Source organism: Lygodium microphyllum, chromosome 12, assembly GCF_053477565.2.
Source record: "Lygodium microphyllum isolate KBCC chromosome 12, Lygodium_microphyllum_v1.1.10, whole genome shotgun sequence".
In the NCBI taxonomy this organism is placed as follows: domain Eukaryota; kingdom Viridiplantae; phylum Streptophyta; class Polypodiopsida; order Schizaeales; family Lygodiaceae; genus Lygodium; species Lygodium microphyllum.
Genome location: NC_141146.1, coordinates 96,983,550 through 97,009,219, shown reverse-complemented (window position 1 = coordinate 97,009,219; position 25,670 = coordinate 96,983,550). Strand labels below are relative to the sequence as shown.

The following is a 25,670-nucleotide window of genomic DNA, read 5'->3' as shown; positions in this document are numbered from 1 at the left end:
TACTCCTATCCTTCAATTGGGTGATTTTGGTGGAACGGTGGTGGAAAGTCTAGTCCTAAATCAAGCATCTATGGGAACCTATATGCGAGGGTATCCCAACCACGCATATCAAGCCGTCCCTAACCCTCCCATAACAGAGAAGAGTAGGAATTGAAGCTATTGAATACCCTATATTATAGGCTTATCATCTTTGCTTACGTCACACTGAAAATGTACTTTGAAAGGCGATTTGTATTATTTGAGTGTTTCAAAGTATGATTAAATGTTTATCTTTTTATTTAAGGGTGGCCCATGGTCAGAGTGCCCTATAATTATACTTGGGTTGTCATTGACAAGATGCCCAAGAGAAATCAAAAGTTTAGTCAGGTGGTTAGATTGATCAGAAAACTTAGATGATTAAGATTTTTTCACTCAGATAGTCATATTGACTAGAAGCCCATATAATGAGTGGTCTCAGAAAGCGAAACTAGATGCTTATGATCAAAGAAACAAACCATGAACCGGTGAATCTATATAATGAAAGCTCTTTGAAATCTAAATTTGGTGACTCTTAAAATTTAGGAGGTTACTATTTTGGGAAGTTGTTGAAATGGAAATTCTGTTTGTGCCAAAGGTCCGGAATTTCACAGGAACAATTTTGTCTTTAATAGCTATCTCAAATTCCTAATCGTTTGAGAGATTTTTAGAGTAGAACATTTAGAAGCTTCTTTCTTTGGAAAAGCATTGAGCTTTGGATGCATCAAGTGTTGAAAAAGGGCAGCTTCTCTTGGTATATGTATTGCTGAATACTCACTATATAGTGAAACAGTGGTAGATACAACATTTGGGTCATTGCATTTGAGCATTATGGTGATGTATTATTGAAGTGGGAGCTGTCATTAATGCAAATGTATCAAACTTGATTAGTGTATATGCTGTAATCAGTACTTGAGACTGAAATTGCAGCTAAATATCTGCTTCTTGGACACCTTGGAAGTACAAGAGTGTGTACTTGTTGTTACAATTCAGCAACCTTGTTATTGGTTGAAAGCATTCAGCCCTTTATTGTAGTTGTTTATTGTTGAAGATGGCTAGCAGTGCATCTGCATTTGACACGAAGAATCTCTTTGAGAATTGTAAATTCTATGGCAATGGTTTTGGTCTTTGGAAAGATTGTATGCAGGGTATAATCTTTCTTAGAACATAAGCCTGCTGCTTTGTCAGATGAGGATTGGGATAAAATGAACAAAAAGGCCATTACTTACATTAAAATGGCAGTCACAAATGATATCTTGGTTGATATAAAGGGGCTTGATATTGCCTATGCAATTTGGGAGAAACTCAAGGCTGCTTATTATGAGAATACAACTCCTGTCAATCAGGTACATCTCATGCGAAAGCTGGTCAACTCGAAGCTTGATGAGTCTAAGCTTGCCTTAGAGCATTTGAATGGTTTCAGTGGTATTTTGAATCAGTTACAGGATGTAGGCTTGCCAGCTTTTGATTCTAAATTAAGGGCTATCTTCTTGCTCATAACCTTGCTCGACTCATAGAAAACATTGGTTGTGTCATTGAGCAATAACCCGAACTCTACATTTGATGGTGTGCGTGGTTTTATTCTCAATGAAGAGATTAGACGCAAGGCAAGTGGAGAAAACAATGGATCAGCCTACAATGTAAGAGGAAGAAGTGAAAAAAGATCTAATGTTGCAAATAAGAATAAAAATCGCAGCAAAAGCAAGGAAAAACAATAAGAAGTAACTTGTTATCAATGTGATCACAAAGGGCATAAAAAGCCCGATTGCAGGTACTTTAATAGGGAACAAGAACGCAAGAAGCAAGCTAATGCAAAAGGCAAAAAGAATGAAAAGAATGGTAGCTCTACCCCTAAAGAGACAGAAAAAGCAAATGTGGTATCTAGTGTTGTTATTGAGGAGATAGAAGAGGATAAAGATGCTGATTTGCTGGTTGCATTTTCAGATCTACATGCTATGAGAGTGGAGGATATGTACATCACTAAAACAGACGTGATAGATGCTTTGTTGTCGGCTCATGATGGTTTGTCACAATTATGGATTGTTGACAACGGTGCTTCATTTTATGTAACTCTATCTTTGGAGTGTTTTGAGTCAAAAGGGTTTGCAGGCACTTTCTTCACTTGGAAGAGTTGATGTGAAAAACTCAAAGCTTGACTTTTGTGATGACTGTGTTTTTGGTAAACATGTGAAGAGTCCATATGCTCATGGAGCCTCTAGGAAGGTATGTATCTTGAATTTAGTCCATTCTGATGTATGCATGCCAATAAAAACTCATAGTGGTTTTCGTTATTTTGTGTCTTTTATTGATGACCATTCTAGAAAGCTATGGTTTTACTTGCTTAAGTAGAAAAGTGAGGCATTGGATACTTTTAAAAGGTTTTATGCATTTGTTAATACTCAAAAGGGTTTAAAATTAAAATGCATAAGTACAGATAATGGGGGAGAGTATGTATCTAAAGAATTCAATAAGTTTTGTGATGTCAATGGGATTGAATGGGAGCTTACAACTCCTTATAATCCGTCATCTAATGGTGTGGTTGAGCAAATGAATCACATGTTATGTCAGAAGATTCGGTGCATGCTGTCCATAGCTAATCTTCCGCAATTGGTTTGGGGAGAGGCGCTTAAAACCGCGGTGCATATTTGCAACCGATCTCCACATCGTGCACTTGAAAGTGGTATCCTTGAAGAGGCTTGGTTTGGTACACGTGCCTTATATGACCATTTAAGGGTCTTTGGCTGCAAATGCTATGTACATGTACCTTTTGATAGCAGAACCAAACTTGACATGAAATCTCATAGAGGCGTTTTCATGGGTTATGAAGATGAAGGTGAAATGGGCCATAGAGTTTGGATTCCAAGTATGAAAAAGGTGCTACGCAGCCGGGATGTGGTATTTAATGAGTCCAAGCTGTTGAAAAATGTCACATCTAACGATTTAGACCAAAAGAAAGTTAAATTTCAGCATGATCAGTCACTTGAGCAGTCATCAACCATTGAAAATTCAGCTCCTTTTGATGTTGACTATGACAATCAGTGTATCATTATTGAGCCAAATGAAGATGGGCAGCAAGGGGATGTTGAACATCAACTAGAGCACCAAAATCAGCATGCTGAGAATGAATTACAGAAGCTTGAAATTGTATTATAGCAACCTGAATTTGCAGTTTAGCAGCCAAACAATGAGGTCATTGACATTCCCTTGGATGTGGATCCATGATCTAATAATACAGATCATTGGGTAAGAAGGTCTACATGAGTCAGAAGACCTATACAAAGATTTGATCCTTCTTTGGATTGCATTTTGCTCACAGATGAAGGTGAGCCTCTTACGTATAAAGAGGCTTTATTATGTGAATTGAAGAAAAAGTGGGAGCTAGCTATGCAGGAAGAAATGAAGTCATTGTATCATAATGATACTTGGGATTTGGTTACATTGCCCAAGGATAGGAAAGCCATTCCTAACAAATGGGTCTATAAAATCAAATGTGTGGATGACAAATCCAAATGTAAAGCCAGACTCGTGGCTAAGGGCTATACACCATAGAGACAGGGAACACCCGTTCTGACACATAGGAATGGATTAACGCGTTCCGGGAGGTCCGAGCCCAGGAAATACTAGCAGAACATTCCCTGTCTCATTCCCTCCCGTTCCAGGGCCGTTCCCTGTTTGGAACGGCCGTTCCGGCAACCGATTTTTACATTTTTTTAAAAAAAGAGTCGTTTTGCTCTCTTGCGCCTCTCGCCTTTGGCACCTACATTACGCAATTGCCCCGCCTGTGTTGCGCCTACTCTCGCTACTCCCGCCTGTCGCTTGCAGCCTGCTCCTGCCTGCTTCCGCTACTTCCGCTACTTCCGCCTACTCTCGCTTCTCTCGCTTGCTCCATCTACCGCCACACCTGCCTCTCTTGGGCCTTGCCTGCTCCCACCTGTCTCTCCCGCCTCTCCCACTTGCCTCTCCCGACTACCTCGCATGTGGCTTACCTCTCGTGCCTACTTGGCCTGACTCCCGCCCGCAATTAGGTGAGGTTTGAGGAATCTTGATTCTCGACGCTCATGTTGAAAATTTGGCTGAAATTCTTGTAATTTCATTGAACTTTCAACTTTGGTTGAAATTTCTGCAATTTCATTGAACTTTGACATATGGATGTTGAAATTTTGGCTGCAAATTTTCGCAATTTCATTGAAGTTTACTGATTATTTGTCACTTTTATATAGATGGCAGCATTGACATCTATGGGATCTTCATCATCCTTAGCAGGTACTTTGTCAACAACTGGACGAATTTGAAGCACTACTTGGTCATGTTGGGATGAGGTAGATGCAGGATAGGCCATTGAGAGGTGGAGGGGCTTGGCCTTGAAAATGCAAACTTTGCTCTTATGCTCGCACTAGTGGGGTTGATAAAGTGAGAGCCCATCTTCTCCATGAGGAGGGGAAAGAGGTGCGTTTTTGCACCAATGTATCAATTGAGAAAAGGCAGGAGTTACTTGACCACATAGCCACTTCTATGGGGAATTCACATGCCAGGAGGACGCCAAATATAGCAGTGGATCCAACAACACGGACTCCAAGGCCAGCAGGGCATGGTGGTGTTTCATGCAAAAGACCACCAGGATTAGTGGCTACGTAGCCTTCTCATGGGCCATCAATGGCAGCAGGTCATGGTGTTAGACAAAGTTCATTGCACACTTCATGGGAACCAAAGAAAAAAGAGGAAACAGATGCAACAGTGGCACGCTTTTTTTACCATGACCATATTGCATTCAAATCAGCCAGGTCACCTTAGTTTTTAAATATGGTGACAAAGATTGTAGAGTATGGACCCACCACATATAAGCCCCCTTCATCAGAAACTATTAGGACTACATTACTTCAAAAGGAGAAAGCAACCATAGAGATTGCAACAACAAATATTCGCAATCAATGGGGAAGAAATGGAGTGACATTGAGAGCAAATGGATGGAGTGACACACGCCATAGGTCCATACATGGTGTTGTCGCATATTGTCGTGGGGATGTTTACTTCATTGGTAGTCATGATGCTTTAGAGACTGGAAAGAGTGCAGATGTATTGGCATCCGAGTGGTGCGAGGCAGTGCAGGCTGTTGGGGCAGAAAATGTAGTGCAGTTTGTGGCAGATGGTGAACCTAAAAACAGGGCAGCAGGAAACATTTTAATGGCGATGTATCCACATATCACCTTTAGTCCATGCATGGCGCATTGCTTGAATAACTTGTTAAAGGATCTTGGGGACTTGCCATGGATTGCATCTCTTGTTGCGAAAGGCAACAAGATTATCACATTTATATGTAATCATGAGTACTTGCATGCTGAGTTTCGCAAGAGAAGTGACGAAGAACTTCTTAAATACTCGGATACACGATTTGCATACATTTTTCTTATGCTTGGTCGATTGCACTATTGCAAAGGTGCAATTAGGGAGCTATTTGCTAGTGATGACTGTGAAAATTGGACTAGGGCTGCCACTGCTATTGCTGTGTTATGCAATGCATATGCCTGTGATAGAGATTTTTGGGATGAGGTGAATCGCACCAACCAAATGGTTGATCCTATTATGCACATGTTGAGGCTTGCAGATGGCATGGATCCATGCATTGGGAAGATCTATGAAGGTATGGATCACATGATTGAGAGGTTAGAGATTTTGGAACCAATTGCAGATAGGTATGAGCAGATCAAGGAGTTATGCATCAGTAGATGGAATGAGCATGACTCTCCTATGCATGCTGCAACTTATGTGCTTGATCTTGAGTTTCAAGGAAAGATGCAAGAAAGAGACCTTGAGGTGGTGAAGGCTTGGAACACATTGCTTGCAAGGCTTTATCCTGGCCGTGAAATGCAATGCAAAATTAAAAATCAGCTCTCTGTATATCAACAAACATTAGGGATGTTTGGTATAGAGGATGCACTAGAGGACAAGACAAATATTGGGACTGCTTTATGGTGGGAGGACTACGGGGCAGCAACTCCGGAGTTGCAGAGTTTGGCTATTCGTATTCTTAGCCAAACAATTAGCTCTTCTTATTTAGAGCAACTATGGAGCTCATTCAATCACATTCACTCAAAGAAGAGAAATCGTATTGGTACAATGAAGACGAATGACCTAGTTTATGTGAGCTCCAATCTTCGCTTGCTAGCTCGTACATCAGTTACAAAGGTTGATTCTTTTATACGTTGGAAAAAAGATGATGATGATGATGATAGTGATGGTGATGGGTAGGATGTTGTTTAGCAGGATGAGCATTCGAGCACAGTGGAGCCATCTTCCATAAATCAGAGCACTTAGCGGCTAGCCTTTTGAAACTTTAGAGTATTGACTTGGAAATTGGAGCTCTTATAACTTGGATCTTTACTGTTTAGGCTTTAAAGTTTAGTGCATATTTTGTGTCTTTGCAATGCACACTTGTTGGACTTATGCAACATTGTTGATGACAATGTTGAATCATGAATGCGACAATCCATTGCTGGTTACAATGTTTTGAATCTTTATTATTGTTGAAGCTTGATTATTATGTCTCTAGAGTCTAATTTCATGAATTATGGTTGATATGATCTCTCTCTCTCTCTCTACACACACACATACACAAAAGGAGGGCATTGATTTTTTTGTACATGAAACAGCCCGAAGGTTTTGTTATACAAGGAAAGGAGCATTTGGTATGTAAGCTTAAAAGAAGCTTGTATGGTGTTTGAAATAGGCTCCTAGACAATGGTATAAAAGGTTTTATGCCTTCATGCTCTCACATGGATGTAAAAGTAGTGTAGATCACTGGTTATTTATTAAGAAGGCTGATGATGGAAGCCTTATTATAATTGTGCTTTATGTGGATGATATGCTTTTGCTAGTAATCATAAAAGCCAGATCAATGCATTGAAAAGACAACTAAATTCAGCCTTTTCCATGAAGGATTTGGGTGCAGTTGAACATATTTTGGGCATGCATGTGACACGAGATAGAGAGCACAAACTCTTATTTCTCTCACAAGAAAAGTGCATAAGCAAAGTACTTGATCATTTTTCTATGGCTGATGCTAAGTCTCTTGGTGTACATTTTCCTCCTTATCTTAAGCTTAGCAAGGTAGATTGCCCAAAAGATGATAAGGCAGCCAACTCTATGAAGGGTGTTCCTTATGCTTCAGCTTGTGGCTCACTCATGTATGCTATGGTTGCCACTAGACCTAACATTGCTTATGCAGTGGGAGTTGTGAGTGGGCTTATGTCAAATCCTGGCAAAGCACATTGGGAAGCAGGGAAATGTATCTTACGGTACCTTAAGGGCACAAAGAAAATGTATTTGCTATGGGAAGGGTACGTTAGATCTCCAAGGGGTATTGTGATGTAGACATGGCAAGTAACTTGGATACTCACAAGTCTACTAACAGGTTCATCTTTACCTTGATTGGTGGGGCGGTCTCTTGGTGCTCTAGATCGCAAAAGAGCGTAGCACTCTCTACCAGTGAGGCTGAATATATTTCAGTCACTGAATCTTCAAAAGAAGCAGTTTGGCTTGGTCGTTTGGTCAAGGATTTTGGGCTGCCCACCAAACACTTGTACTTGGATGTAATAGCCAGAGTGCTGTATGCCTAGCTAAGAATGCTATGTTTCATGTATGTACCAAAGATATTGATGTTCGGTATCATTTTATCAGATGGGTTTTGGATGATGGTCTAGTGACACTGACTAAGATCAAATCATAGGATTACCTTGTAGATGTTCTCAACTAAAGTATTGCAAAGGCTCAACATGAGCATTGCATTAGACTTGTGGGAGTCGGTTAAAGGTTTGCTTAGGATCTTTAAGTGGGAGGTTGTTGGGTGTAAAGGCCCTTTACTCTCTCTTGTGTATCTCTTGTGTATATATTACTTCACACATGTGAACTCACCCTAGTGGGTGTAAGTGTAATGTACCTTAAGTATAAATATATTATTTTATTATTTGTGTGTACCACATTGGTAAACACCTATTGGTCGACTCTCACTCTCACACTCTCTCGTTGTTTAACACCTCGTTTGATGTGCTTGGGCCTTGGTCTTTGCTTCTGCTCGTACTTGTCATGTAGAAATTAGGGTTTCAAAACCTTGATTTTTGAAATTGCGGCAAATTAGCAATTTTGTATATGGTTTAGGCACTCGGAGCCCATGGTTTGTTTCAATAAATTCTTGTAAAGGGGGAGGGGCCGATTCCCCTCTCAATGTGGTATCGACTCCTCTCTCTTTTCTCTTTTTCTCTCGATATATATCTTCTAATTTTCATGTATTGTCATTCTCACGTTCTTCCCCATGCTTACAAAGTATTTGGCAAATGGGACCTTGGACAAGCACAAAGCAAGTCTTCATGCAAAGGGGTTCACTTGGAAGCCTCGCTTGGATTATGTAAAGAATTTTTCTCCATTGGAATGTCTACCATTTGGACCATTCTTGCACTTACATCCCATTAGCTATTGCTTGCAGACGGCTCTCTATGGCCTTAAGTAAGCATCTAAGTTGCATGATTCATGAAGACTCTTGTTGTAGTACTTATAGGGGACCCGTTTTTATGGGATTTTGTATAACGAGGGGTCCACGCTTATAGAATGAAGTGATTCGGATTGGCTAGTGACATTGGCACATGCAAGTGTGGGATATGCTTGCTAGTGCTATCTCATAGATTAGTAGGAAGCAGCCTACCATTGCTTTTTTTTGATGGAGGCCAAGTATTGAGCTTTGTGCTCCATAGCTCAAGAGGCTATGCAGCTCCATTGCATACTCGCAAAAATTGGTTTTCCACAGGCAGGACCTAACTCCTCTTTGGCTCGACAATCAAAGTGCAGGCTCTTGCAAAGAACCGAGTGTTTCATGCTCGCATGACGTACATTGAGATATGGTACCTTTATACTCGAGAGTGCATTTTGGAGTATAAGCTGGAGGTGGTCTACTATCACCTTGTGTATAATATAGTGGACATCTTCATGAAGCCTCTCTTGAAGTCTTCTATGCGTCACCATATGCATCTCCTTGGCTTGCAGCCATTCCCATGATTTGAGAGGGGTGCTAGCATTTAGTATATTCATGTTGTTATTTGCTGGTTGTGACTGGTTGAGATGGAGGAGCTTTAGCGTTCATCATTGTGTGTGTATTTGTTAGATGCAGCCATTGCATGCATTTCCAACCTGAGTATCATCATTTCTGCCTTGATTTTGAGGTGCACTTCATGGAGTGCCATGTGCCAGCTCGGATTGTACAGCAGCCTAGTCAAACCATTTTCACTCTCATTTGCAGAAGTAGGTTGGCTAGTCATCATGTTGGCCATATATTTGGTAGCAGTCAGCCAGTTTGCTGCATCTTATTCTATAAAGGCTGCTTGCAACTATGTTTCTTGACAAGCGAGTTCATTGCCTCCACATTCCTTTTCTTCACGCTGCGTCATCTTCTTCTTGTGCCTTAGTCCACATCCTCATTGACACAGCCTTGCAATGCAAAGGGGTTGATTGTAGCAGCATTGTATTTAGTCTTAGATCAGATCGTTCCTTTCTCTTGCATTCACTTTGTTCTCTCTTCTCTTCTTCTTGTGTTCATGTTCCACTTCAATTGAACATTCACACAAATATTTGCATTCCCCCTTAGTTAGCTCCATAGAGATAGGGAATGCCCGTTTTGACACACAGAAACGGATTAACGTGTTCCGGGAGGTCCGAGCCTTAGAAACGCTGGCGGAACGTTCCAGCCCGTTCCCTCCCGTTCCTTGGTCATTCCCTCCTGTTCCAGGGCCATTCCTTGTTTGGAATGGCCGTTCCAGCTGATTAAAAAAAAAAAAGGGTCGTTTCACTCTCCCGCACCTCTCGCCTTTGGCACCTACATTACGTGACTGCCCTGCCTGTGTTGCCTATGTCGCACTTGCTCCCGCTACTCCCGCCTGTTGCTCGCCCGCTTTGCGTGTGCCACGACTTGCCAGCTCCCGCTTCTCCCTCTTGTCGCCCGCTGCTCCGCCTGTCGCCCGGCTACTTCCGCTTCCTTCGCCTGCTTCGCCTGCCACACCTGCCTTGCCTGGGCCCTGCCTGCTCCCGCATGCCTCTCCTGCCTCTCCCACCTGCTTCTCTCGCCTACCTCGCGTGCGGCCCACCTCTCCTGCTTGCTTGGCTTGATTCATGGCCCGTGATTAGGTGAGGTTCGAGGAATCTCAATTCTCGACGCTCGTGTTGAAAATTTGGCTGAAATTCCTGCAATTTCATTGAACTTTCAACTTTGGTTGAAATTTCTGCAATTTCATTGAACTTTGACACATGGATGTTGAAATTTTGGCTGCAAATTTCTACAATTTCATTGAAGTTTATTGATTATTTGTCACTTCCATATGGATGGTAGCATTGACATCTATGGGATCTTCATCATCCTCAGCAGGTACTTCGTCAACTGGACGAAGTTGAAGCACTACTTGGTCATAGCGGGATGAGGTAGATGTAGGGGTACCATTAAGAGGTGGAGGGGCTTGCCCTTGGAAATGCAAACTTTGCTCTTATACTTGCACTAGTGGGGCTGATAAAGTGAGTGTCAAAAGATGACATACCAGCGAGATAGTAGGGTTTGCGGAGAGAGACACGGAGTGAACTCGGAAAACATGGAGAAGAGAAGAGAAGAGAGAAGAAACTCTGATGAATGGAATGATGAAGTTTTGAATCATGGAGTGAATGTGATACAAGGGAATAAGGGTGCTGTAGCACAAGGAAGATGATGAAGACAGCCATGAACCACGAACCACAATGTCCTCCTAAAGGGGTGTGAGGGTAGTGGAGAGGCTGGAGAGAAGAGGCGACGGACTAAATGAATCAGTCGTGAGGAATGAATGAGAGTGTGGCCTATAAATAGGCATAGTCAGTCTAGGATGGCATCCCTTTTTAGGTCTGCAAACCCTAAACGCAAAATGCACAAACGCAAAAACGCAAACTACGGGTGAAGGGTTTCTCAAAAGTGAGAGCCCATCTTTTACATGAGGAGGGGAAAGAGGTGCGTTTTTGCACCAATGTATCAATTGAAAAAAGGCAAGAGTTACTTGATTACATAGCCACTTCTATGGGAAATTCACATGCCAGAAGGATACCAAATATAGCAGTGAATCCAACAACATGGACTTCAAGGCCAGCAGGGCATGGTGGTGTTTCGTGCAAAAGACCACCAGGATTAGTGGCTATGCAGCCTTCTCGTGGGCCATCAATGGCAGCAGGTCGTGGTGTTAGACACAGTTCATTGCACACTTCATGGGAACCAAAGAAAAAAGAGGAAACAGATGCAACAGTGGCATGCTTTTTTTACCATGACCATATTGCATTCAAATCAGCCAGGTCACCTTAGTTTTTAAATATGGTGACAAAGGTTGTAGAGTATGGACCCACATATAAGCCCCCTTCATCAGAAACTATCAGGACTACATTGCTTCAAAAGGAGAAAGCAACCATAGAGATTGCAACAACAAATATTCGCAATCAATGGGAAGAAATGGAGTGACATTGAGAGCACATGGATGGAGTGACACACGCCATAGGTCCATACATGGTGTTGTCGCATATTGTCGTGGGGATGTATACTTCATTGGTAGTCATGATGCTTTAGAGACTGGAAAGAGTGCAGATGTATTGGCATCCGAGTGGTGCGAGGCAGTGTAGGCTGTTGGGGCAGAAAATGTAGTGCAGTTTGTGGCAGATGGTGAACCTAAAAACAGGGTAACAAGAAACATTTTAATGGCAATGTATCCACATATCACCTTTAGTCCATGCATGGCGCATTGCTTGAATAACTTGTTGAAGGATCTTGGGGACTTGCCATGGATTGCATCTCTTGTTGCGAAAGGCAACAAGATTATCACATTTATATGTAATCATCAGTACTTGCATGCTGAGTTTCGCAAGAGAAGCGACAAAGAACTTCTTAAATACTCGGATATACGATTTGCATACATTTTTCTTATGCTTGGTCGATTGCACTATTGCAAAGGTGCAATTAGGGAGCTATTTGCTAGTGATGAGTATGAGAATTGGACTAGGGCTGCCACTGCTATTGCTGTGTTATGTAATGCATATGTCTTTGATAGAGATTTTTGGGATGAGGTGAATCGCGCCAACCAAATGGTTGATCCTATTATGCACATGTTGAGGCTTGCAAATGACATGGATCCATGCATTGAAAGATCTATGAAGGTATGGATTCCATGATTGATCGGTTAGAGAGTTTGGAACCAAATACAGTAGGTATGAGCAGATCAAGGAGTTATGCATTAGTAGATGAAATGAGTACGACTCTCCTATGCATGCTGCAACATATATGCTTGATCCTGAGTTTCAAGGAAAGATGCAAGAAAGAGACCTTGAGGTGGTCAAGGCTTGGAACACATTGCTTGCAAGGCTTTATCCTAGCTGTGAAATGCAATACAAAATTAAAAATCAGCTCTCTGTATATTAGCAAACATTAGGGATGTTTGGTACACAGGATGCACTAGAGGGCATGACAAATATTGGGGTTGCTTTATGGTGAAAGGACTACGGGGCAGAAGCTCCGAGAGTTGTAGAATTTGACTATTCGTATTCTTAGCCAAACAATGAGCTCTTCTTGTTTAGAGCAACTATGGAGCTCATTCAATCACATTCACTCAAAGAAGAGAAATAGTCTTAGTACAATGAAGACGAATGACCTAGTTTATGTGAGCTCCAATCTTCGCTTGCTAGCTCGTACATCAGTTACAAAGGCTGATTCTTTTATACGTTGGAAAAAAGATGATGATGATGATGGTGATGGTGATAGGCAGGATGTTGTTCAACAGGATGAGCATTCAGGCACAATGGAGCCATCTTCCATTAATCAGAGCACTTAGCGACTAGCCTTTTGGAACTTTAGAGTATCAACTTGGAAATTGGAGCTGTTGTAACTTGGATCTTTACTATTTAGGCTTTAAAGTTTAGTGCATAATTTGTGTCTTTGTAATGCACACTTCTTAGACTTATGCAACATTGTTGATATTGAATCATGAATGCGACAATCCATTGCTGGTTACAATGTTTTGAATCTTTATTATTGTTGAAACTTGATTATTATGTCTCTAGAGTCTCTCTCTCTCTCTCTCTCTCTCTCTCTATATATATATATATATATATATATATATATATATATATATATATATATATATATATATATATATATATATATATATATATATCATTCCCTCCGTTTGCATTTCCTCACTTTGGGTGTTTCCCCCGTTCCCATTCCCCATTCGTGGTAACTATGGTTAGCTCCTTTTGGCTTATTTGACTAGCTTGGTCATTATCCACCATTAGGCTAGATTGTTAGGATTCTTAGGTTACTTTGTAGGATTCATAAGTGAGTTAGGCTACATTCCTCTAGGTTACATTAGGCTTGTCTTTTACGCTAGTCTATCTAGAATTTCAGGCTACATGAGCTAACATAGACTACCTAGGGTCTTTTTAGGTTACAATAGGCTAGGCCTTACTTTAGTACTTTTTATTTGTCTTCCATTTCACACTTATTCATTTATTTACTTTTCCTACACATTTGCTGAAATCTATTTTAGCTTTAGCCAACTACCAAAAGCATCTCAACATGAGACAACTGGTATGTAGGTTATAGTTTCTATTTTGGTACTCATATGCTAGGTCTTAAATTTAGCTAAGGCCTAACATTGCAAGAATCTACCAGCCCTAATTGGGTTGAAGGCATTATTTTTTGGTCTATGCCTTGGTGAGTATTGTCTCCACATCCTTGATTAGCATGAAAGTAGAGATAGTATCTTCTTTTTTGAGATTGGGTCTCGAGTATCATTCCACTTATCATGGCAACAACTTCCTTTTTCTCTTTCAGTTAAGATGTGTTTGTTATTTGACATTTATTACTATGCTAGTGCTTCATTTTTATGTTCTACTCGATTCCTACCTTGGTGGTTATGCGTTCAGATTTGCTCTTGAGATTGAGCGAGAGCACATTCCAATTGCCTAGGTGGGTTGATTCTCTCTCTAGCTTTACCAATTGGGGACTATCAAGTTATTCTTCTTCATTCACTATGCTCATTTTCATGGTGGACTACTATCTTAATGATTCTTGTCTAATATTCAAGGCATCTCCCAAGGTTGAGTTTGGGCTTGCTTATGCCCCTTTGTGCCCCCATGAGGGCACTATCCAAGCACCTTGTTGCATGAGCTTGCCCCTTTATGCATTACTTCTTTGCGCTTGCAGTGTGTGTATACGTTGGGCCCTTAGATGGGAGGACAAGTTATGAGAGTAGGCATCCTTCCAAGGTGAAAGCCCGTGCATTGTATAGTATAATTCTCTTTCACCTCGTTGAGTGAAGCATGCATGAGCATTCTATTGCTCACTGAGGATCCTGAGCAGCTACCACAGTCCATCTACTACCGTTTACCTCTTCCATACCTCTACAAAAATACCGTTGATTATGGTTGTGTATTATTTGATCTTGCTTTTGTATGAATCAAGGAGCCAATTACAAACTCAAAAGAAAATATCCATCACTTGTATGATCTTGGTAGTCCAAAGTGACACCCTTGGCTCGACACCTTGGTCTAGTCCAAAGTCACAACCTTGGTCTCTTTGTGATGTGACCTTTTAGGTTAGGGATGAGCAATTATTGTAGTCCTTCACTATACAATCTCAAATATTAACAGAAAATTAAAGAGAACACAAATTGAAAAGGAAAGCAAATAGAGATAAAGAGTGTACGACACATGCATTGCGTACAATCTTCTCCCCATGCATGGGGGAGCATCTCCTCTATGCATATATATCTATAGATTTGGATTATCCTTTTTTGCTCAAAATACATTGAAAAAGTATCTCTTTTTTAGTTTCTTGCTTTCTTTTATTCAACACTATGCTTTTAGCCTATTAATTTCTAACTCTTATCTAATCAGTCTATTCAAAGATCTATATGAATAATAATCTAGGCGTTAGGCCTTGCATAAAGATTACAACTAAATGAGTAAATTGTGTGTGTGTGCATGCAATATCTTTGCGCTAGAGAATGCCTAAAAATATAATAATTCTGTGCTAATAAAGTACCCAAAAATAATTAATTCATGTGTTTAAAGTTGCTGCTCACTTTGAATAATTAATCCACATAACTTCATCTAATAATTTGCTTGCCATAACATAAAGCATATTAGTTCCCTACCATCTATCTACTAGGGATAATGTGACTAGTATCACACGCATACACACGTGCAACACAAATCATGTAGGAAATAGACAAAGAAAATTCAAAACAAACAGAAGTACATGGGTGGCCAACCACATGCTAGTGTTGCCTCATGCGGTGAATTAAATGTCAAAATATTATGTGTTTTCTTAATGCAATGAATTTATACATATCCTTATGAAAATATGATAGCCATGGATTTTTATAGAATATTGCTTTAATGCAGCAAATATGTATCCATTAGACATTGATGTGATTGTGAGTGGTATGTAGTTATTAGATAATCTTAAGTCAAAGTTAGTGATGATTTTTGAATCTGTTGGGATTCCTCAACAGAATGGTTTTTATATTTAACTAGATACTTATGGTATCAATAACCGGGTGGTTTTGTCATGGTCAAGGATAATTTTCAAGTATTAATATTTTTATATCTTCTTCTAACAATGGTGAGACTTTTACTATTGGAGTTATTGGTGGGGTTGCCTTTAAAAGGTTTTAACAAACTAACATGGAATGAATTGTGAATCAATCAATGAGGAATGCCAATTTGAATGCATGATCTTATGAACAATATAAAATGACTCATAGTATCTTAGATCTAGTTTAATTTTAGGATGTCTTTCAATGGATTATATCTTCTTTTTTTAATATGTAGCCAAACTAAATGATTTTCTTTGAATGTAAGGGCCTTGCATTTCTTGTTTTGCTTGAGTTGTATATCTTAATTGTGACTGGTTAATCTTATCAATAACTTGGTAAAGAATTTTCATATGCTCACTAGCTAAAGTATTGTTAATTGGAACATTGGTAGCTATTGTGGTCATAGGAACATGTTATTTATTGCCATAGATTACTTAAAAAAGTGTTGTATCAATAGCAAGAGTATTGAGAGCTGTTATAAGCAAATTGTAGGATGTTGGTCGTGATTATTTGGTTGATCAATTGTGTAGAATTTAAGAAGGTTAAGGATATACTATTGGTTACTTCAGTTTGACTATTGCTTTCAGGGTGGAAAGCTCAAGTGAAGTTCATCTTAGAACCTAGACTATTTAAATAATGCTAGTAAAAAATACAAAATCTATAATCATGAGAAAAGTATTACTTTTGGAAATCTATAATGAGGAAATATGATATTAATGAATAATTTAGTAGCTTATGGTGTGGTCAGGATCTTTTTACAGGGAATAAAGTAAGCTTGTTCATGAAATCCATCCACTATAGTCTATATCATGTTGTTATGTGCGGACGTTGTGGGAAGATTAGTAGTAAAATCCATAGAGATTTGATCCCATGATTCACTAGGTATAGGTAAAGGCATGAGTAATCCATAGGATTTACTATGGTAATGTTTGATGTGTTTATAAACAATGCATTTAGATACAAAAGTCCACCTCTTCATTCATTCCACACTCTTACATCTTTAATCATTCTCCATCTCTCTTCTTTCGTCACTCCGACATCCTTCCCTTCTCTCTCCCCAGCCTTTCCAGTGCCTTGACACCTCTTTTGGAGGACATCGTGGTTCGTGGTGGGTATCTATTCTCTCTCCTCTAGCATGGCAACCATCTCTATCAGCCTAGTGTCATCATAGGCTGTCCTATACCTTGCATTTGGTAACTTGGAGGCTCTCCACACCTTGGTGTCAGTCTTCTCCAACTAGGCATCATGTTTCTTCATTCAGGCGACAGACTTCTTCTACTGGTATCATCATTCACCTTGCGTTTTGCACACAAGAGGTTTCTACAATCTGCGTTTGCCATTACAAAGCATCGCCTCCACATCTGGTGACCTTTTCCCACACAAGGGTCAGCATCCAAGCTCTTGCATTTTGTGTTTGCAGCCTTTTGGCCTTTGGAATTTGCGTTTGCTGCCCAGGCCATCTTCCTGGCATCCAAGGACTGCACTTCACTCCCTCGACAATTGATGATCATCTTCTTCCTCCCTGATGGCATTAGAGGATTGTGGTTCGCTCCTTGACACATGTGTCTTTCACCTTCTAGTGATTACTTTGATAGCCCATAGCTCGGAGGATTGCATTTTGCTCCCTTCATTGTGCAAATTCCCCATAGGTGTTGCCGCCTGAGTCAAACAGGACAGTGCAGTCATCTTTTGAGCTTCGGCTCCACTGCATTAGCTTTCCTTCTCATAGCATGATTCAATTCTTCATCATTGTGCTTGTTTGTGTTTTTGAGTTTCTCCTCTCTCAGTGTTTGCCATACACACTTTGTGTTTCTCCCCACAAACCCTATTGTCTCTCTGCATCGTTGCATATCTTGACAATGGTGACTTGATTGCTGCACCTACAGCCATGCATTTTGTGGTCTGAGTGGCTGCCTTGCTGCTCTTAGCCTCTTGGTCTTAGACATCATTCCATAGACTGCACTTTGCTGTCCTAATGCTTCCAACTTGCAGGTGACATCTGTAGTAACTGTTTTCTGCATCTTAGACAGCTGCCTAGCATCCTCAAGGTCCCTTTTGCTATTGACTACACCTGCAGTATCTGTATTTTGCAGGTGCAGACCCGTTTCTTCATCAAACCCCTGTGTATTTCGGCTGGCTCTTTCCAGCAGCCTCACAGCCTCCCCCCACTTCTTGGAGAGCTATGTCATCTTTGCCATCTGCATTTTTGCTGCTAATCACTCTACATTGCTGCTATCTTCATCAAAGTAGCATCTCATCATCATCTACAGCTCTATCCAAGCTCTGATTGGTGTTATTGAGTACGTTTAGGCATCCAACCTATTGCCTTGCTGTTCATAGCCCTCAACATCAGATTTATTGTATCAACTGGCCCTTGGCTATTGCATTACATTACCCTCAGCTCTAGTCCCTGATATCCTTCTTGGGGGTTTTGCTGCATTTGGCACATAGTTGAGGGAAACTTAGAAACAGGAACGGAAATGAGAACAGGACGGAAATAGGAGCGAGAACTTTCAAAAGGGGTGAAACGGGCTAGGAACACCACATCATCTAGGGAAGACAAGGATTACACAATATCCTAGTTAATAAGATTTAAAGACTTTCTTTAAAAACTTCAATTTATCAATATGCAAGAACTTATAGTTGTAAGTTGGAAGATGTTAATGAAGCTATAAGCTCGAATGCATTATAAGGTGTAGAGAGAGAGAGAGAGAGAGAGAGAGAGAGAGAGAGAGAGAGAGAGAGAGAGAGAGAGAGAGAGGGAGAGAGAGAGAGAATCACTTGATTAACAGACTATGGTGGGAACAAAATTGTGGGCACAATCCTCATTTCAATTGTTCTTTTTTAATGGTCACACGTGCAAGAATCAAGATTTTTCTTCTATGAAAGGTCATGATTGCAAGGGGTAGTGCAGATCCCTTTTTACTTGTAACAGGTTGTATTGAAATGGCTCATCTGATTACTCTTGATCAATGCTCAAAACAGCACATTTGTGACTTAAAATTTATTATGTTTTCTTAAAAGGTTCCAAACCTTCAATTTTTGGCCATAAACATTGCATCCTATTCCATGCAGACATTTTATGTCCTGAAACGATTTCTGAAACGTTTCGGGTTTGGCTTGAAACGCCATGTGGTGCCGTTTCGTGATTCGGAAACATTTCAGTCTAGGAAATGTGCTTCAGGAGATTTTGACCCTGTCTTGGTGTTTCGCCCCTTCCTATCCGTTCTAGGAGGAATGACACTCTCTGGCACTCCCTCAATTTGCTCAAGATGTTCAGATGCACACATGCTTCATCTGTATAGAATTACTGTGCAAAAAACCAACTAGTTCTCAACATATTGGAAGATTAGGAGAGTGATAAAATCAGCCTTTCTTCATAGTTGGTGAGCAATATATTGGCATGGCTTCCTTCACAACTCAATGTGGAAGAAGAGAAAATCATGAGTAAAGTAAGATGCCAAAAGTGATTCTTAGATGCATCATGCACTTATCCATGTGCATCCATATGAGACATGCTTCATTCTATCTTTTGACATAGATTTAATTTCTTTTTGCTCAGACACAAATATCCTAATCATGGATGATGCCCAAATTCTAATGTTAAATTATTTTTGATTACTAACAATGCAGATTGGTTGGTAAGTTTATATTCTAAGTTTGAAGAGAAATGCATTTTGGGGTCTTCAGAAAATGAAGATTTTTGTCTTGATAGAAGCACACCAGTCCCAGGATTCCAGATGCAGTCTCCTTTTGATTAGATGTTATTCAAACTCTGCTTTAGCAATCAATTGGGCAAGAAAAGTAGCTTTGACTAGGAAACAGAGGAGAGAGAGAGTGAGAAGAGACTCGTGAAAGGAAAAATGGGATGAAGTAAAGGAAGCAGGAAAGTGTTGTAAGGCTAGAGCAAGGAAGGAATATTGACTTTAAATCAGTCAACTGGGTTCAGTGAACCTAAATCATAAAATCATACGAATCTTCCCTAATCGTCTCTGGCCCTAGCTTGCACTATGGGGGATCTTTGGGACATAGTCAGGTCATCTAGGACATTCTAATCCACTGTGACTCCATTCTCTTTTAAGCCATAGCATATTTTGCATGAGAGTCCCTTGACACTACCTGTTATGGAGCAGCAATTTAAACCAAGAATATAAAATTAAGTTCATGGAAATTGAAAATAGTGACACTCAATATTGAATAGAGGGCAAACTATTGACAGAATTCTGAGAGTGGAACAAAGAACTGCGACTTTGTTGTAGATCTTTATGAAAGTTCTGCTTTCCCTGGGTATATACTTAGGCTGTCAGTAATCTGCCGAAAACATGACATGAACAAACACTAGCTGTATTGGAAGAAGTTGGGAATGGGTAGATGGAGAGACTGATTGAGTAACTTGTTGGTGTTTTATTTTACAGGATTGAACCAGCACCTGTAAGTGTTCCCAAAAAAAGAAAGAGAAAAGATGTTAAGAAACTTAACACTGAAGCTGTGGAAGACACTTCAAAGAAGCTGAAGTCTGGAGTTAGATTGAAGGCTGCTGCCAGAAAGGTGCTTCTGTCTTCTGTTGGTGTAACTGCTGTGAATGAAGTGGAAGCTTCCAATACTCATAAATCCTTAGAGAAGGAAGGGTCCTTGAATTGTATATCTGGGAATGAGACAGAAGAAAGAGCATGTAGAAAAAACCTTGCTGTTGGTGACGCTAATAGGACTCAGACAAAGGATGTCCCAAGAGAGGGACCACACAGTTTGGCTTATCAACGAGATGCCTTAGAAGTTTCCATTGCTTATTCAGTTAGTACAGAGCGCAGTTTAGATAAGATTGATGCAAGAAAGTCTGGTGGCTTACCTGCGGATCAAAAAACGTCAGATTTGGTCAAAGCAAATGCTATGCAGAAAAATCTCAAGGAGGAGGATACAAAGGATATGATGGGTGCTGCAAGCAAGCTTCATATCAGCAATGCTGTAATCTTTCTATATCCTGAGATCTTTTATTTGGGCTACATTTTTGCTGGAGAGATGGTTTAGTAAAGTGATTGGATAGATGTCCATGTGCAACTTGTCTTTGAGACGGTCAAAAGAAACCTGATTCTCATCATTCTTACGATGTTAACAGAAGTTGTCTTCCCCTGCTGCTAAAGATGCAAGCCCTGGGCGTAGCAAAGGGACAGCATTTGAAAGAGCATTTCAGGACTTGGAAAAGGAAGTAGCTCAAGGTGCACCCTGTACTTTTTAGCTCTCAAGCAACATTTATTATTTGCTGTGCACAATGCTAGAGGTTTGCTTTTAAATTTCCACTTTGTTGGCAGTATGTCCTCCTTCATTGGTTGCAAGAGAACCTGAACAGGGGAAGAGGAATCGCTTACCTCGAGATATTAAACAAAAATTGGCAAAAGTGGCGAGACTAGCGGTACTCTGAGTTGTTGCACTTCAGTTTGCGTTGTATACACCTGCTTCTTAACCTCCTTCCAGGGCTTATGATTTTGCTCATGCTGCAGCAGGCCAAACAGGGTAAAGTGACAGATGAACTAGTTGAACGTTTAATGGGAGTCTTGGGGCATATGGTGCGGGTGAAGACCTTGAAGGTTCGATTCTTTACTTCCTGCCTTTCTTCGTAGTGTCAAATGGGATCCTTGTTGGCTTTTTGTATAATTTTGTCACCTCGTCTAGGGCACAGGTTCTATATGCAGTATTATTGTCTTGCATGTAATGTTTGGCTGGGAAAAAAAACTATTTAGGGCATTCTTATACACTGTTTCATTACCAATAGACTGGAGAAAAATGGTTGATTGAATATTGCAGAGGAATCTCAAGTCCATGATAGAGATGGGGCTGTCTGCCATGCAAGAGAAAGAAGGTCGTTTGCAAGATATCAAAAGGGAGGTCACAGAAATGATCAAGTCCAGGGTTCATAACATTCAGGCACAGGTTATTCATATTTTCTGTCACTCGGATGCCTTTAAGATCTTGTGTTACTAGTTCCCTGCAGATGCTTACACTGGTCTTTATCAGGATGCTGAGCAAAGGGAAAATCAATCTAATGATTTTCAGCCCATTGATACCTCTCCTGAAAAAGCAATTGGTGAAGGCCGTTACCAGTGGGACCATGCAACTGAGGACAAGATTTGTGATTTATATGAGCAGTATGTTGAGGTGGGTGTTCTTGGGTTAACATTTGAATGATAAGTGGACCCTTGCGAGGTATGTTTTTCAATTTCCAACTCTCTTATCTTACCCTTTTGAACAGGGAATGGATGAAAACAGAGGTCCTCATATAAGAAAACTTTATGCAGAGGTATGCTTAAGGATCATGCCAAAATATATTGTGGCAGTTGTTTTGATATCTCACTTTTAACAGGCAAACACTTTCTGTTTATCCTTAGCTTGCGGAACTCTGGCCAGATGGATGGATGGACAATGTTGGAGTGAAACATGCAGTCCATCGAGCAAAAGAAAGGAAAAAGAAGAAAATCAAAGCTAGTAATGTATGGGTGTTTTAGCTTTGCTCTGCAGGTTTCTTCAATGTTATCACACGTCACTTGCATTCTCATATTTAAAAACAACTAATGCAGAGTGCAGAACCCAAAAAAAGGGTGAGGTCAACCGGGAAGCAAAAGGTTGATGATTCATGGACTGAGCAAGTGTCGATGCTTCACTTGAATGCTTCAGGCCAAGATCAGTGTACATACAATAGAATGGGTGTGAGCTCTCATGAGAAGAATGAGATGCGTGTAAACCATGATCATGAACTTCTACACTCAACTGAAGATAAGAAGAAGTTTGCCAGAAAATCTGGTGGTATCGAAAGAAAGAGAGTTAAAGAAGCGAGTCCCTTGGTGAAATCAAACCCAGACGGTGCAATGGACACAGCTCTGGGTGTCTTGAACAAGAGTGGCTTAACACAAGGCTTTTTAGCAAGCCCCACGCCACCTGCATTGTCATCTGCAAGTCCTGTCTGGAAAGTGGACAGGCAGACGGGGACAGTGTTGCCTGTAATTGAATAGGTTCAATGGTTTGGCCATTCTTGTTCTTTAGGTTATATTCCTGCTCTTTGTGCGGTTGTTGTTTCCAAATTACAGGGGGCATTGCAAAGTGCAGGATTTCACCCTTGTACTGTGTTTGAAAGTCGTGTTTTGCTGCCTTCCAAGATTCATTTTGAGCTTCTGTCAAAGTCGAAGTCTCAGATTAAGTACAAGTCACTGTATATGTCTCAACTGTTTATTTTGCCAGGCTCCCTTCTGTGCTAAATAAGCTAGAATACAACAGTAGTGTATATTGTTCTGCAGCAACAGGACTTCAAGATGTCATTTCTAGGGGTAGAAGCTGGCAGCACGCAGTTGAAAACCCCTGCTAAGAGTTTGTACCAATATATTTGTTTTGAAGGTCCACAATCTTACTTTCAGGAAATGTTTTTCCTCCGAGCATTTTATGGCTCGACAGTTTTATCATCTCAGATCTCTTCCCTTTCAACAGTTTCTTGAGTTGCCATTTCAGGGGATGTTACAAACCCATCTTTTGTTTTCAAGGTCGACAACATTTGTGCTTGGACCACTTGGTGGCATGAAGACTTTCTGGTCTCCCATTCCTTTGGTTTATATTGGAAAGAAATGCCCTGCTGTATCATTTTGTTTTGGCCAGATCTACATTTGATTGTGTCAGCTTATGTAGGACCCTGCTGTACTGGCATGATCTGATAGGTATGTGATAAAGTGTGTTTGATGGCTTATTTACTTGTTCACTCTACAGAATTGTGTCCTGTCACACCAGGCTGTAAAGTGGCAAACATGAGAGTTTTCTTGGAATTGGGTTCTCTCTCGATTGCTGTCCATATTGGGTTTGCACATCTCTACATCCCCCAGGGATGTTAAAAGGTTTGCATTATGTAAAATACTAGAAAGACATTCATTACTTTGCATTAGCACGAGCTTATAAACAGAAGCTCAAAGGAAAGATTTCAGTAGTACAAAAGAGAGAATCACACTTTTCCACTTACCACCACCAACCTCTACCTCAGCAATTTCTACCTATTTATGAAAGACAAAATACAACTAGAGTCAGATCTTCTTGCCATAAGGAATTTTGCTTGTGACTCTCTCTTCGAAGTTGTTTTGTACTATCTAAGAAATTAGGTTAAAAAGACATTAATTTTACTTTTTTTTTTCATGTGTCGGTGTAGTGTGCTTGCACCTTAAACATATAAAAAAATAGACTTATTAATACAAAAAGTATTAGGTATTTGTAGCACTTAAGTAAACATGCTCGTGTCCTATACAAAGGTGGTTAGTATTAGAAAAAGATAGGTGTCAGAAAATACTAGCATCTTGGTGTAACATGCTTGCATCATGCACCAGCATGCTAAGGATTAAGAAAAAATAAACATTACAACATAGTAGCATCTTAATACAGTACATTTGCATGTTGCACCAACATGATTTGGCCACACATACCCTAGATGTTGGTGTAATCTATGTAGAGTATAAAATACATGTCTATCATTGTGTTATTGATCATGTGGACACCTAAATATATCGATCATCGATTGTGGTGTTTAGTACATTTTTTGAGATAACGAAGCTAACAATTGAAAACATGGTGAAAGTTTTGATAATTTATGTTATATAATTATCTATAAATAGAAAATAAAATGTTGAAAAACATTTGACACTTGTATTTTTAAAAAATTCATTGGATCTCTATGATACATACTTGCAAAACAGTATTTTTCATTAGCGGAGTGATAAAAAGAACATTCAACATATGGAAAGAGGACTTTGATGTTCACTTTTGTAGCAACATTGATTATTAGTGCTTTATAGAGCGTTTAAGGATATGAATAGATGATTTAAATACTTGGAACATCTAGATCATCTATGGCCCTATCTCAAATACACTTTTAAAAAAATGAGGTTCAATGATTGCTAGTGTACTCATCTATCTCTAGATTAGCATACCATAAATCTACCTGCTTCTTCCATACTTCCCTCGCATGAATTCCTAGGGAGGCTCTTCTATTCTCATGGATTTTGCATGCTTTGTTAAAGGCTTTTGTATCCTCATGAGTAAGCCATTTTCTTGAAGAGGACAATGTAGAGAAAGAAACTTTCTTGTTTGGATCTTATTACACTTCAATACACCCAATCAATGTTAAAAAGGATTAAGTTCTCCCCCCAAGTTTCATACATTTTAACCATTAACATGATGGCAACAAAACAAAACTCTTTTACAACCTCCTTCAAGCTTGGGCCTTGGTTACTACCACTTTCCTCTAAGAACTCACATTTCTTCTTTGACTTCTCAAGCTAATTAACTCCCAACCAACACCTTATTTGGATGCCACATCCACCAAAGCACCAAATGATGGTACTTTTCTTTGATGGAAACTTTACATACAAATAGGCGTCCCTAAGCTTTGAAACAAACCAGTAGCCCCTCTACAACTCCATATTCTCAAAGTCTAGTTGTCATCATGGCTCTCCATAAGGTTTTCTTTCTATTGCTATTCACTTCCCTATGAGTAGGTTGATGTCCTTTACTGTCCATATCTTAGAAGGCATGGTAAGCAACATAATTCCCAACTTCATGAGAGTAATAACTTTTAAAAAATTTCAAATGTGCAAATTGCATACCTAAAAATATCTATATGTTCCAACCAAGCAATTTTAAAACATCTTTCAATAGCTTTATAAAAAAATCAAGTAATTGCATAGACCAATCATTCATTACAACTTGCAACTATGTTTTGACAACTAGTCAAGTTGTGGTGGTAATCGTCCACTCCATATGAAGATGGTCTGCCAATACTATTATTTGATGTGAGTGCTAGGATTAATCTACTACAATGGCATAATCCCACCTGAAGGCATTAGTCCTTTCATTGTATTGTTTCGCTCTATCGAAAGATATGGTTGATAGTCAATTTTCTTATTGTACATATGCTTTCTATCTAGAGTCCTCTCTCAAGTTGAGGAAATTAATGGAGTATCTACTTAGCAAGGGATGCTTGTATGTATATATTTCAAAGAA

At 39.9% G+C, this 25,670-nt stretch overlaps 1 protein-coding gene across 3 annotated transcripts in view; it reads left to right on the top strand.

Moving 5' to 3' along the window:
* LOC148028073 (ubinuclein-1-like) overlaps positions 1-23,429 on the top strand; it is a 38,385-nt gene extending 14,956 nt beyond the window's left edge. Inside the window, exons 5-13 of one of the 3 annotated variants that reach the window (XM_087689772.1) lie at positions 20,066-20,612; positions 20,764-20,863; positions 20,957-21,057; positions 21,146-21,232; positions 21,450-21,569; positions 21,660-21,800; positions 21,895-21,942; positions 22,031-22,132; positions 22,220-23,429. In XM_087689772.1, coding sequence (XP_087545898.1) covers positions 20,066-20,612; positions 20,764-20,863; positions 20,957-21,057; positions 21,146-21,232; positions 21,450-21,569; positions 21,660-21,800; positions 21,895-21,942; positions 22,031-22,132; positions 22,220-22,651 — 1,678 coding nt within the window. In that variant the 3' untranslated portion in view covers positions 22,652-23,429. Of the gene's footprint in view, positions 1-20,065; positions 20,613-20,763; positions 20,864-20,956; positions 21,058-21,145; positions 21,233-21,449; positions 21,576-21,659; positions 21,801-21,894; positions 21,943-22,030; positions 22,133-22,219 lie in introns of all 3 variants that reach the window. The other 2 variants (XM_087689771.1, XM_087689770.1) reach the window with 2 other exon arrangements.
* The last annotated feature ends 2,241 nt before the right edge of the window (positions 23,430-25,670 follow it).